At 31.3% G+C, this 14,792-nt stretch overlaps 1 protein-coding gene across 1 annotated transcript; it reads left to right on the plus strand.

Moving 5' to 3' along the window:
- The first annotated feature begins 921 nt into the window (after positions 1-921).
- Positions 922-13,627, plus strand: LOC132715610 (uncharacterized). The gene is made up of 8 exons (XM_060698643.1): positions 922-1,081; positions 7,038-7,218; positions 9,541-9,715; positions 9,910-10,009; positions 10,280-10,440; positions 11,089-11,149; positions 12,590-12,738; positions 12,954-13,627. The coding sequence occupies exons 1-8, from the start codon at positions 1,027-1,029 to the stop codon at positions 13,275-13,277; spliced, it is 1,206 nt and encodes a 401-aa protein (XP_060554626.1). The 5' UTR covers positions 922-1,026; the 3' UTR covers positions 13,278-13,627.
- The last annotated feature ends 1,165 nt before the right edge of the window (positions 13,628-14,792 follow it).

Raw genomic sequence — 14,792 nt, forward strand, 5'->3', positions numbered from 1 at the left:
TCCTTATCATTGACGGTTATCCGTTATACTTAGCCATCTTACAAGAGTAAAAATAATTATTAAAACCATTAGAGACTGACAGATAAAAACCTTACGTCTGGGAAAGATTATCGTGATTAAAGTACTTGTTGGTCTTCAAAGTTTCATGTAAAAATATCAAAAAGATAATTTTCGTAGAAATTTGGCTATTAAAGTCATAATAATCAGTATAAAAATGGTTAATGGAAACTTTGAAGTTTTGGAAAGCCATAACAGAACATAGTTTTTCATACATCGTTATAATTACATGTATACAGTACGGAAAAAATCAGTTTATATTTCGGACAATTACAGTAAAATTGCTACGTTTTTTACAGCCTTGGTGTTATGTGAAATTCCAAATCAAATACGCAAATTCATGAAGGAATTTGTTCTTAAATTACAAATGTTTCCCAATTGAAGACTTTTTTCAGAAAGAAAAGGAAAATAATGTTAACAGGAAAAACGAAGATATTTTAATATGGGAAAAGTGAGCTATTAGTTGAGTTTTGAACCCACGCCCCATGATGATAATACAATACTGTTCAGGTTCTGCGTTAGGCATCTAATGCCTTAACATTACGTGTGATATAATAGATTTATCTGTTACGAAACATCATTCTAACCTTTACAGATCTTGTTGCACGTTTTTTTCCACGGTAAATTGGCACACAAATAGATAATTTATTGAAAATTAAATCTACCAGACAGAAATGCTTTTGGCAATTTGTATCAATGCAGTCTGGTGCGTCTGGTAATGTAATCGGAGAGCAATTGGCTTTTTTTTTCAGCTTGAAATTTACAGCGCAATTAACATATAAAATATTACAATGAATTATATAATGTTTTAAATTACTGGGAGACTATCTGTACGTAATTAAACGAGAACGAGTCAGTACCCAAGTAATAATCAATGAAGCGTATCCATCGCCTTAACTTCTAACCGCCGAATGTTAAACTTCACTTTAAACTTAAACACGACCGTGATAACGTCACTTTAATAGCAAAATGTTGATTTGTGTATTTACCGTGATAATTGTGGGATACCTCAGTACATCTATAGGTAATTCTAAATTTTCTAAATCATTTTCTTTTTTTTTCTTTTAATTTATCAACTTTTTCTCAGTTACACCAGCTGGTATATTGTTTTTCATCGTAACTTTACAGCTTTAAAACTTGTGCGAGTACAATTTATAAAATTAGTATGCACCCATTATTTTATAAAATTTATAACGTGAAACTTAATAGCGAGATAACTTTTTAAGAATAAGTATTTATAAAGTAACTGTTTTATTTATAAAGTTTATAAGCTGGAAGAAATAATATGGAAGTAAGTACAAATGTACTTAAAAGACAAAACGTACAATTGTGCTTATCGGAAAGTTAGATCTCTATCATTTTCTAGATATAACGTAAAATTAAAAAAGAAAATATTTATGACACTTTTCGACTGGTTTTTGTGTGTGTTTTGATCACTCGATATGTTTTCTTATTAAAAACAAATAAAACCACACACCAACAAAAAGTAACAACAACAATTTACAGCACATAGCGTTAACTAATTTGAATTAATTTACATATATTCTTAATGCATGCATGGCAGTTGCTAAGTAACGCCAATATATTGTTCAACATTGTACTTATTTTTTGCATCGATTTTCCTTTCTCAGCAAATTTCAAGCACTTAACTACCATTCATTAGTTATCAGGTTCATCAAAGGCAGTTATATAATGTATCTAAAATTGCAACAGCTGGCCGACACGCGTGAAAATGTTAAATTCACTGGCACTTAAATTCAATTGCAATATCTGTATTATATAATCTGTTTGAAATATCAAATTTTCAAACACATTCAAACAGAATTTAAAAAGTGTAACATGTCTTCTTTGTTTGTTTGTTTGTTTGTTTGTTTGTTTGTTTGTTTGTTTGTTTGTTTGTTTGTTTGTTTGTTTGTTTCTTTCTTTCTTTCTTTCTTTCTAATAGATAAGAAAAATATTATTTTAAAAACCTTTTAACCCCATTTAAATACATTTTTATGAGTTTATCCGCAAATTGAATACATTTGGCTGAGTTAAGTTTTCATTTCGCTTCTTTTATGCATTTGCGTACACTGTAAATGTAAATGTTCAAGAATAGAACACATCTTAAACGCCTATTTGCAACAGATATTGAACGCCTTGACGCGTCCCATTTCTTAATACTAGTGTTCAATTTTTGTCTCCAACTATTGAAGTTCAAAGTTAGGTATGTTAAAATTTAGAACACTGATGAACACTTATGTTTACAATTGAACACTAGTCTTGATAATACAACAGATCTAAGTCATAAAACGAAGAAATTATATTGAAATTTTTTTATTATTCTTCAGTTATCCACAATCACAAAATGAATAATGTTATCCAAAATTTCTTATTTTTTCTAACTCTAAGCATATTTTACAGTTATTAAGAAAAAAAATCTAAAAGACTTTAACAATTATGATCAGAATACAATAATATAAATACTGTTTTCAAAGTCCTTACAGTAATTTTAGTACATGTTAAATTGTGAGAGTCATGAAAACATAAACAATAAACAATGTTCTGTTGATTTCAAGTAACTGAATTTTAAACACAAACAAACTCTCTCCAAAAGCAATTGTCCTCTCCTCTGAATATCATCAGTTTTGGGGTGTTTTCTTTTGTCTCAAATTAAGCAGGAAAATCGTATTCTTCATTATTCTGGAAAATATAAATGAAATTTATTTACATGTACATAATCTATATTTCCAACACTTGCTAAGGTTTTGATTGTTCTACCCACATAGGTATTCATAGATATTTCAAGGGATCAACAGAACCTTAAATGTTAATGCCAGTACTTATATTAGACCAATGTTGGAATTTTAATATTGTCGAACCTATTGTATTGTATTGTTTAATTAAGGAAACAAACCTCAACGATCTGTATGGAAGTCCTTTAATTACATTCGCTTCTTATTTCTGTACATATTTTGCTCCAGTTTCTTTAGATCTATACAGCAGTTCACTGCTTGTTCAACTACAGTACTTACTTATTCGCTATCCTATTAAAATATAAAGCAACAAAATACATAGTTTAAAGATCAACAAATTTCAATAATTCATTAATCTTAGCATCTAAATAACCCCGACTGCTCAGTAAAATCTACAATCTTACATAAATCTACATGTATATGGCTATAACTTGTAAAAATATTAGAGAGACACGTTATGCCATTGTGAACTATAACATCATGTCGACTTAGTTCTACTGTATCCATAAACCCATTTAATAAAAATAAAATTTATGGATAAAAAAGATGCTAATGAAGTGTATGTTACTTATTAAAAGTTTATACCGTATTTTTCTTCAATTTTAGTGCTTCAGCTTGCGTTTGTTGTTGTTGTTGTAGCTATATAGATTACCGACAATTGCAGACTTAGCTTCATTGAGTCTGTACATGAGGGGTAATGAAAAACATATAAAGTTTTCAAATCTTGAAGAACGAACCTTAAATGTTAATGCCAGTACTTATATTAGACCAATGTTGGAATTTTAATATTGTCGAACCTATTGTATTGTATTGTTTAATTAAGGAAACAAACCTCAACGATCTGTATGGAAGTCCTTTAATTACATTCGCTTCTTATTTCTGTACATATTTTGCTCCAGTTTCTTTAGATCTATACAGCAGTTCACTGCTTGTTCAACTACAGTACTTACTTATTCGCTATCCTATTAAAATATAAAGCAACAAAATACATAGTTTAAAGATCAACAAATTTCAATAATTCATTAATCTTAGCATCTAAATAACCCCGACTGCTCAGTAAAATCTACAATCTTACATAAATCTACATGTATATGGCTATAACTTGTAAAAATATTAGAGAGACACGTTATGCCATTGTGAACTATAACATCATGTCGACTTAGTTCTACTGTATCCATAAACCCATTTAATAAAAATAAAATTTATGGATAAAAAAGATGCTAATGAAGTGTATGTTACTTATTAAAAGTTTATACCGTATTTTTCTTCAATTTTAGTGCTTCAGCTTGCGTTTGTTGTTGTTGTTGTAGCTATATAGATTACCGACAATTGCAGACTTAGCTTCATTGAGTCTGTACATGAGGGGTAATGAAAAACATATAAAGTTTTCAAATCTTGAAGAACGAAATGTTCAATAATAAAACACGCCTTTCTTGTAATGTGTTTAATGACATAAATAGAGGATTGCCAAAAACATGTAGTTCTTACTGACAAAACAGTTATATCATGATACTTTATAAACTTAAACGTTATTATAAGTTATAACAAAACACTTCAAAAAGTAAAAGTTAATAAAGTATCTATATTATGTCCTATACGGTTTTCAGGGATAAAGATGAAAATAGTAATGTTGTAAAGCTGGACATTTCTGAAAAGATCTCGTGACTGGCATTATTTCATTGTCAGAATCCATTTATAATACACAGAGACATAAATTTTTGAAATGTGCTAGTCTTAATTAATATATTATACTGTGATATGGGACTCTGTAAACTGAAAGTATGAATGTCAATGCCATGGGGGAGAGGGTTGTTGCAAAGAACACGATGATCTGATCAATATTTTTGTTATACATATTTAAATCATATATATGATATATGATTTAGTCAAAAATATTTTTACACACCTATTTCTTTACCAAGCTGATGACGTAATGTCGATAAACAGTGACGGATATATTTTCGTTTGGCTTATTGAAGTAATATTTTGACTTGTTAGTATCGAAATGATCTTTAGATTTCATCACTGATTATAATATAAACTAGTCACTCGGATCAACGAACAATAATAACTCGGCAACGCAATCTAAAATTTAATGTTCTTTATCACCAAAATCTGTCAATATTTGAAAAATTGATAAAACTGAAATTCATATTTATGACTTTACCTAACTTCGATGTCCAAGACAGAAAAATGCTGAAAGGGGCCTAACAGTTTCAGCGTAAATAATTAATAATGTACTTCATACTAGGGGCAAAGACTAGTCCCTTTAGGTTCCAGCAGGTTAAAGGGACTACACTAAAATGACGGGACTGGAAATAGTTTCTGAGATTTTTGTACCAATTGATGAAGGTCTGTTCCAATAACTTATGTGCATATTTCCAAATATTTCCTCCCCTGTTTTTCCAAAATACTCATTGGCATTGTGCAAAATGACCCGTAAATGATTAGCGTTACAACTGCTTTTCACTCAAATCGCACAAAAATAGATTTGAGCCGCGTCACGACATAATGGGTTTGCGACCAGCATGGATCCAGACCAGCCTGCGCATCCGCGCAGTCTGATCAGGATTCATGCTTTTCGTTTACAAACCGTATAACAAGTAGAGAAACTCATAGCGAACAACACGGATCCTGATCAGACTGCGCGGATGCGTAGGCTGGTCTGGATCCATGCTGGTCGCAAACCCATTATGTTGGTTTTGTTGTGACACGGTCCATTTTCAATTTAATACTGTGTATATTTCTTCTCCTTTGCAGATTTGTACTTGATAATTGTAAGATTTCCAAAAATTATTTTTAGACCTTTGGACCTCAGCAGAGTTCCTTTTAGTGTGGAAAACAAGTTTGGAATAGGATTTCAAGTAATTTGACGTTCAAATGAAATTTTAGTACGATTCATATGTCAAAGCATGAACGAAATATAACGCCTACGATAGTTGAAATATCGCACAAAGCTGATTTTAAGAATGAAATAGATGTAAATTTAACATGAATGAATAAAATGATATATATTGCAAGATGTAGGACAACTTGGCTCTGATTATAATACTCTTTTTCTGATGATTAAGATACTTGATTTTTGTTTTGCAGTCCGAAATATGAATATATCAGATTTCATCTTCTTTTTTCATGCTCTTCTGTTTTAGAACGTTGTAAAAACAATTATAAAGTTCTATCGTACAGTTTAAGATCGCAACAAAGCCGTTATGTTCATTCTGATACAATATGACGCGACCAGAAACAACTCTGTGAAATTTAAAAGAGAAGTTACTGAAACAAGTCATTATCAATTGACAAACACGTGGAAACCTGGTAAAATTTGCGACCAAATACGTATATATGATACACGGCAACAGTTTAGTCGAATGGCTATTTTCCAAGTAATTAATTCGTCGATGATTTAATGATCATTCTATCGAATTAAACTTCTTTACAAAAATGAACACTAAGTATTTCATGCCTAGAGTCATGTGTGCACGAGCATAAAGAAATAAGTTAATAAACATAGATAATAAAAATGTCCCTCCAAGGCTTCCGTACAAATACTATTAGTTCGTTTATCATACCAAATATTTGATGAACGAGTTAAGTGTTGGAATGGAATATTCATAGCTAATATACATAGGTAAATCTCGAAATAAAAATACAGGGTAAGACTGGCAGCTAGATATTGGGAAGATTACGCATATATAACGACCAAACATCAAATTAGCATCACGTATGTATATAAAAATACCTACGTGTATGAATCAAAGATAAAGGACTTTGTAAAATTTTGTTCACTTACATTGAAGCTCTCATGCTTAATCAGAATGAAGAATTATTCAATGTTCCCTTTTGTATATTTATATATCAAGATTTCGACGGTGCGAAATGTTGGCAAGATTTTTATTGTTGTGTATTTTCGTATACACATTTAACATTTTTATAAGAACAGTTCAAACTTCCCTTTTTGATATACAAATGTATACGTATATTAATTGCGACGGTGTAAAATGTCGATAAAGCTATATACGTATGATTTTCATGCACATATAAATACTGAGTTAAATTAGGAGAGGAAAAAAAACATAATATTATGCAACAATCTTAATCATAGTAGAATAACAAAATTTTAACGAATAGATATTGTGACTTCATCGAAAAACAACATAGTCAGTCATTCTATTCTTGAAATTTTTGCATGCACCACGTGAGTTAATAGATATTTGGTAACTGGTTTCTATACCCCTTTTATTATAGAAGCTTGCAACACTGGCGAGCCGGATGGGACAGGAGTCGAACTTCTCGGTACCAAATATGACTGCAAGTATTTACGGAGTTACTACCCGGAAGACAAGTATATTGGTATATATAACTCAAGGAAGTACCACTGCCAAATGCCTCACACTGACTGCTGTGAATCATGTAACCACGTACTTAGGTATCTATATTGTACGTTCATATATAAAATACAGTATATGAAATACGAAAACTTTAACACCAACAGCAAATATGATTAACACCAGTTATCCATTTACCATTAAATATGCATGTATTTGTATGTTTTATTACAGTGAAATTTGTCAATTTATAACCCCAAAAAATGCGAGAAATACTGGCCGGCCGTGGATCCTTGAACAGAACAGCTTATATGCTTGATTCTTTCAGACAGCCGTGTGTATATTTTGTTTTCAATTTTCTTAACTCAAAACGGATAAATCAGTATGACCGGATCATACTAAGATGATATTGAAATAACCATGCAACGTTTGTCATTCTGGTAGATTTCTATCACAAATTGCTCTCCTTAATAAAAGAAACCCCATTTCTTAACCTTCAGTAATAAACTGTGGCATATATTTTGAACCTATTTAGTACAAAAACTATCATTTGCAACAAATTGACTGGTAATACTTCAAAGAAGATTCTTAAGAGAGGACTGACGCAATGTGTAATATAATCTTTGTCAAATATTTGTTTTTTATACAGTCCTTTAAAAAAAACCAGCCAACTGCCGAATAATTCTCCTGTCGTCATTTTCTGGCCCCAGTTTTAAGTTCCTCTTCTCGGTTCCTGAGTGCACTACAACTTGTTCACTACAGCATGTCCTTGTATAGACAGTGATAAAAAGTCTACAAAGGAAACTCTGTGATAAAGACCGATGTATACAGAAACATCATTGGTGAGCAAGTAACAACTAAGCGGAGGCAGTTTGTGTGCCAACATTGTCTGGTCACGAGTTCGATTCCCAAATAATCAGTGCATCTTTCAACCTGAAATTTTAAGGCCCATTAAAAGTAGTGTTTGTTGTTGATGTTGTTTTGGTATTTTGGTGGTTTTTTTTTTTAAAGATTTTTATTTCAAGTGTCCTGTTACAATTTCTAACAGGTAACTCTTTGGCCATATACTAGTAGTTGAGCCATTATTTGCTTTATTTCTTTTGCGTTTTGGAAATTAGTATAGCTAAAGTGTTTTAGTATTTTGTATGTAAGTCAAATTACCTCTTTGTTTACATTATGACACTTTTGTTACTAATTATTTCATTCTCAACGCTATTTTCTTCAAGTGATAAGCATCTTGAATGTTTTAATCCATTATCACGTCATTATAAATCACACGTTCCCCTTTTCTATAGAAATGATTGTGAAATAATTTATATCTGAGGTGTAATGAGCCTTTAAACCGATGTCACTTGTACGGTTGATGACCAGTGACTACTGCAGGAAAGTAGTATCCTTCGAAAACACACAGAAAATTGCTACAATATCAGGATATTAGATGTATATATCAGTCTATTTAAAGCTTACCGTGTAAATATGTGACATGTTTACATACATTTAACCATGTTATTATAATTGATGATATCCAATACCACGAATATACAACATCTAACCTTGGCTCAGGCAAATGAAAAAAGTCTTCTTCATTCTCCTTATGAAAATACATATCAAATTATAAAATAACATCAATAGTAAGAAGGATAATAGAAGATTTTTTTTTTATTTTCTTAAAGGCAATTTACGGTTTTACGTATTTAACACAAATGTAAAAACCAAATGTTTATACCGGATTATACCGGAAAACTGAAATGTAAGAAGATATTTATTAACTTTTTGAATATTCTAGGGTGACATTTTTAACTTTATTACGTTTGGTACGTTTAGGTACGCACTCCGTGACATTATGCCCATCCAAGGGTATAAAGTGTGTAAACGGGTGAAAATCAAAATAAGTTTTCGTTTTTCCATAATTCCTTTTAATTTAATAATTAAGTTCGCATAAACAATAAATGAGGCAGGATCCAAATTAAATTTCTGTAAATATCCATTATTTACCTATAACGCTTATTTTATAAAAAGAGTGGGGCAGTCTTTTTAAATTTTAGGCAGATATATAATTTTATCCTAAGTATTTTACAATATCAACTGTTGGTCAAACACAATTTTGACAGAAAAAAAAAGTCAATTCAGCTCAACTTGACTATGAAAATATGAGCATAATGTCACTTTAATCAGATGTGAAGGTTTGATAAATGACTTGCACGAATCAAGAAGGAGCGGGGTCAGAGAAAGGGTAATGGGGTAAGAGGCGATTGGTATTTGACTAGTGTATCAGTGGCAAACACGATCTTATGAAAATCAGGCAAGAAATGGACTCGCTACCACATTTTGTAAAAGTAGTAATATGCCAAACCCTCTCTAGATTAACCCTTGTAAAAATTCTGCGACACTTTCTTGTGTTAATACCGTAATATTTATTTCAGTTGTCAAGACGCCCCAGTAAATGGCATTTACCTTGCTGAGATGTATTTCAACTGTTCTTTCTTGCAAAAATATCACATCGACGACGAATATGTTGGTATTTACAAGAATAGAAAGTCAATCTGTAAACAATCTACCACTGATTGTTGTGAATCTTGCGAGAGAGTCTTCAACGAGGTTTGACTTTTATTTCTAACATTTCTTAAAAAAAGTTCTTTTACTTATAACAAAATAAACGAAATAATTCTATTTAAATAAAAAACATTACTTTGAAATCTTAAAAATCGTCGGAACTTTTTAAGATTTTTTTATTAATTATTCGTCTGTGAATGTCACAAATCCTTTTGTGATGACATTTGTTTGTATAACAGGTCGTGGAATCAACAACATCTGGTATAAAGGAGACAACAACAACAACATCAACACCAACACAACAATCTTTAATAGAAACATCAGCAACACAGCTTAAAGGTAAAGCAAGTCTTTCAACTAATGCTGCGCTTGCTAATAAAATTAAATTCTTATACGGTTACATGGTTAAAGACACTAAGATTAATAAGGCAATTTTTATTCAGTATCAAACCATTCTATTTAATGTATGCAGTAAATATTAGAATAGCTTACTGATTTTCTTACAAAAGGTACCGATGATAATTTCTTAAAACCAAGAAGTTGTACCAATCAAGTGAAAAAACATATGTGTGTCCTATTGTAATTTATTTAGTTATTTCAACATTTTAGATACATGTACATATGGATGCCTCTGGATTGGAGACGGTTCAGTGGGAGAGTGTAGTTGGTTGCTAGACCAATCAAAATCAGCAGCGTACAACATTAGGCTAATGCTATGTATGAAGGGGCTCACGAACGGATGTGAGCGCACTTGTGACATCGTTATAACTGTAAGTATCTTTTAGGTACAAAACTTGTTATACTGGAACATATCTGTGTAAAGTTGACATGGTTAGTGTGTAGAACGTAAAATACCTGTGATAAAAGTTGTCACGGTAAGTAGTATAGAACGTTAAGTACCTGTGATAAAAGTTGTCACGGTAAGTAGTATAGAACGTAAAGTACCTGGGATATTTTGTCACGTAAAAGGCATAGAATGAACAAGACCTGTGACATAGTTGTCACGGTCAGAAGCTCGTACATACAATTACTTGATATTTGAAATGCAAAGATTAAAAGATTTAAGTCAAAACAGGTCTGAGACCTTTGATCGCATAATGACTTTAACGTAGTTTTCGTCATCATTTTTCGTAATAATAAATGTTGATTAAAACGTATTATACAGTCAAGATAAAATAATTGCCATAAAATATAAACTAGTAGATGAGCCTTTGTGGACGAGTGGATATAGTTACTGCCTTCAAATGTCTTACCGTTATACGTTCGAATCCCGTGGGAAACGTTGACTTGTGTCATGCCAGCTTCATGGAGCCAGCTTGGTGGAAGCCGATGATTCATTCAAGATACATGCAGGCGGCGTTAAAAAAACAAAATTAAAAGAAAATCAGTTGTAGATTTTTGTTACATTTTATTTTCAGGAATCAAAAAATAGCGGACAGAAAGGTGAATTGACGACTGTTAGACCAACAACGCGTCCAGGTAGCTATCTGTTTCTTTGTCTATTTTGTTTATTTATTACGTAAAACAAGTTTGGAGAAAAGGTATCTCTAGCAGAATTCCATGCAGTTTTCCAAAAGTTTTTTTTATTCAACTTGGCACTGAAAAAGTTCGTAAAAACTGGGTGCAATAGCACTTAACCACGTGGTTAATGGAAATTATGTAATATCATGACGGTTTAATTACTGCAGTAGATTGATTAAGTTATTTTTTATCCAGTAAAACTGAAATACATTCAGAATATTTATTGCTTCTGCATATTTCACACCTTTACATTCTTCCCTTACTGATTTATTGCCTACTTTATTATAAAATACTTTCAAACACTGCAGATAAGTGTCAAGATAAGCAAAACATAATATTTCAGATTGTATCAACAAATATATAAATATATACGATCAAAATATGATTATTTTTAAGAGTTAATGGTCTTAATATTAAAAGTAATTATACCATTTAGAAAAATTTACAAATCAGAATCTTTTTTTTTATTCCCTGCTTTAGTAATTACCAACTTATCACTCAGAAGAGTACCACGTTATAGCGGTACTTATTAAAGATTTATGGCCATATATAAACAGCTTCATGCTTAAATAACCGGAACCACATAATATTATATAACTATCAAGCTGTTATTCACGGCCATATAAACTATGAAAAAATATACCCGAGGAAAAAACTATAAGAAGTACTTCATAAATTTACTGCAGCCGTGTATGTATATTATATAAACGTTGAGCTACTCCAATCAGGATCGACTTGTGTGCGGTATGATGACGAAAGAAATCGTGATTTAATTTCCTAATTTCAATAATTAAGTTATACATGTTAAGATTATTTTTATATAAGGAAGTATAAGTTCATCTCAAAATTATGAAAATCCTTTACATACGAGTTGTTTGCCTATTGTACCATAACAAACTTTCATTTGCTATCTACATATATATCGCTCTTAATGCATTATTAAATAAATGAGCGTCTCAATATTTGGATGATAACGGTGTTAAACTTAAAAAGTTACTTGTTACTAGTATTACGGCCGAAATCTTACATATCTTGTCTATGTTTCTCAAATTTATTCAAACTCTCCTTCCCTGTAGAGATTTTTAGTGTCATGCATTTGTTTTTTTATGTATAAGCAGGTAATCATGTTTCTCAGATGTCTTTCTAATTCGTGCGTACAAGATTTAAGGATAAGAATGTTCAAAGGATAAACATTCATCATTAACATAAATTGCCCTGTTCCAGATTCTGCTTGGCAACATACTCTCAGCAGAAAAGTAAAACATAGTAGTGTAAGATTCCCACAAGCAACATATCATTTCTTAGATGTTGAAATATTCTACCATTGCTTGCAGAAAGACATGGACAAACATTGTGATAGTGGATATCTTTTTATTAATTATTTTATGTTTATTCCAGCTTGTGAAGATACGGTCGTCATTGTAAATAAAGATTTCTACGCATGCAGCGATCTTTTGAATCCAAACTCTAATATATACAACAACAGACAAGCATTTTGTTCCTCCAACAAGAGCGCGTGCTGTCTCACGTGTCAGCGAGTCGTAAACGTAAGTAAAACAGAAGTTCTTTAGTAAGCAAATTTTTAATAATAATGATTTAGTAAGCAAGAACTTTTCTTTCTCGCTTTAATGGGTTTAAGGAATTCAATGCATAAAATAAAACATTTATTTTTCGTATGGAATAAGACATTTGCGATGTTGAAAATAAAGCAATACCATTGAATAACAGTCTTGTAAAGCATTTTTACTTTTTTATTTCACAGGAGAAACCTTCTGGGGTAATAAAATACACCGATGAAAACCAGATCGGCAAAAATGGAATTGTGATTGAACAGATTCCGCAGACTGCTCAAAATATTAAATTAAAGTCGACAAAAAAGAGCAAAACACAGACGTCAGTAGTGACGACAGCACAACCGGCAACCAATCAACTGTCATCCTTATTACACATTCTCAAAGCTACCTCGGACAGATTACAAAGAGAAGAAGAGAAAAGGAGAAATGCCCTGAACGCTTTAATGTCAAACATCATGTCAACATTCTTTAGGTTACAGAAAGCTGGCAATACAAACACGAACTTTAAATAGATGATATCAATAATGAACTGGTCGTATCTAGGTGACAGGACGGAAGTGGTTGGAGAATGAAAGACGACATTCTTGTCCATCCTCTTTCTCTAAGTTATTGTATTTACTTTTGTTATTGATCATGGAATAATTTAAACCATATAGGTTTATATAATAATTTAGTCCTATTTAAGGACACAAACCGAATGTCTTCAATCCAGGAGATTTATAACACTGTACGTTTGTATTGTCCATTTTCATTGGATAATCTTAGATATGGTGACGTATATATGAACTATATTCACGGCTGCTGTCAGTTTATGAAGTTGTTTGTTTTTATCTACATTTGTAATAAAGGAAGTTAGTTATTATGTAAATTTGTTATAAAGATACATGACAGGTTGTATTGTCGTATATAAACGGCTGTTTGCAATATAACTCAAGTCTTGATTATTTAGTTTTTAAAAAATAATAATATGTGCAAATTATAAAAAAAGACAGTTTTGATTTTACATCAGAATGGTTTCTGTGATATACATGTATATTCAGTCATTTTTCAAAAATATACATCATAATAAAACCATGACTATAATGTTATGTCCATGGCAGTATAAACAAACAAAAAAATGACTATCCTCTTTAACTCGGATGTACGTGTTTTATGGAGGAACAGATAATCTCATTTTTATCTGTCCGAACATCAACTCCATATGCCTTCCCATGCACTAAAATTTATCGTCTGGAAGTCCAACTCGACATAAAATTGGCACGTGAACAACATTTACGTGCGTTTTAAAATGCATCAAAGCAATGTAAGAAGAAATAAATCAGTTCTAATTTTTGTTAGAGTGCAGACGGACTCTTTTTATGAATCGAAAAGCCATAACATGAAACGAAAGGGAATTTAATAATGATTGTTTTAATAGCTGTAAATGTTTCGGTTAATCTTGATGTCTGACCAATGTAAAATTTCCAATTAATTTTGAGTTTCAAAAGTTGGTCATGGATAATGTGCGTAATGATTATATTAAATTATATCGACGCTTCACATATACAAGGGTTGTCGCAGAAGTAAAGAGACAACCTTTGTAATTTTATTAAAAAAGATTTTTGTTGTAAATTCATAAAACCCCCAAAAACACATGTCTAAAGGGTCATATTTAATGATGTAATACCAAAAATTTCGTAGAAATACATGAAATACAAGGATGTGTAACAGTCACCAACGTCCCCCGCCATAGGAAGTTTTACATGGAGCACATAATTATGCTATTTCAAAAGATTGATGGATGGATCTGGACTTTAAGAATAAAACCTTGATCATTGATAGTTTGGCATATTCAAGTAACAATAAATTTATTAAAAAAAATAATGAAATAATTCCTGTGTATGCGTCAACAGAAATATATTTGTATATTTGTGATCACTATTTCAAAGACACAAAATGTGGTAAATACAATGTCAATACAATGTATGGGATGTTACAGGGAATATTTCCTGTACAGACCGTAGCTTTTTCATCGATCAAGGTATGTT

The sequence above is a fragment of the Ruditapes philippinarum genome, unplaced genomic scaffold (assembly GCF_026571515.1).
Source record: "Ruditapes philippinarum isolate M1 unplaced genomic scaffold, ASM2657151v2 ctg1115_1_1_1_1, whole genome shotgun sequence".
Lineage (NCBI taxonomy): Eukaryota > Metazoa > Mollusca > Bivalvia > Venerida > Veneridae > Ruditapes > Ruditapes philippinarum.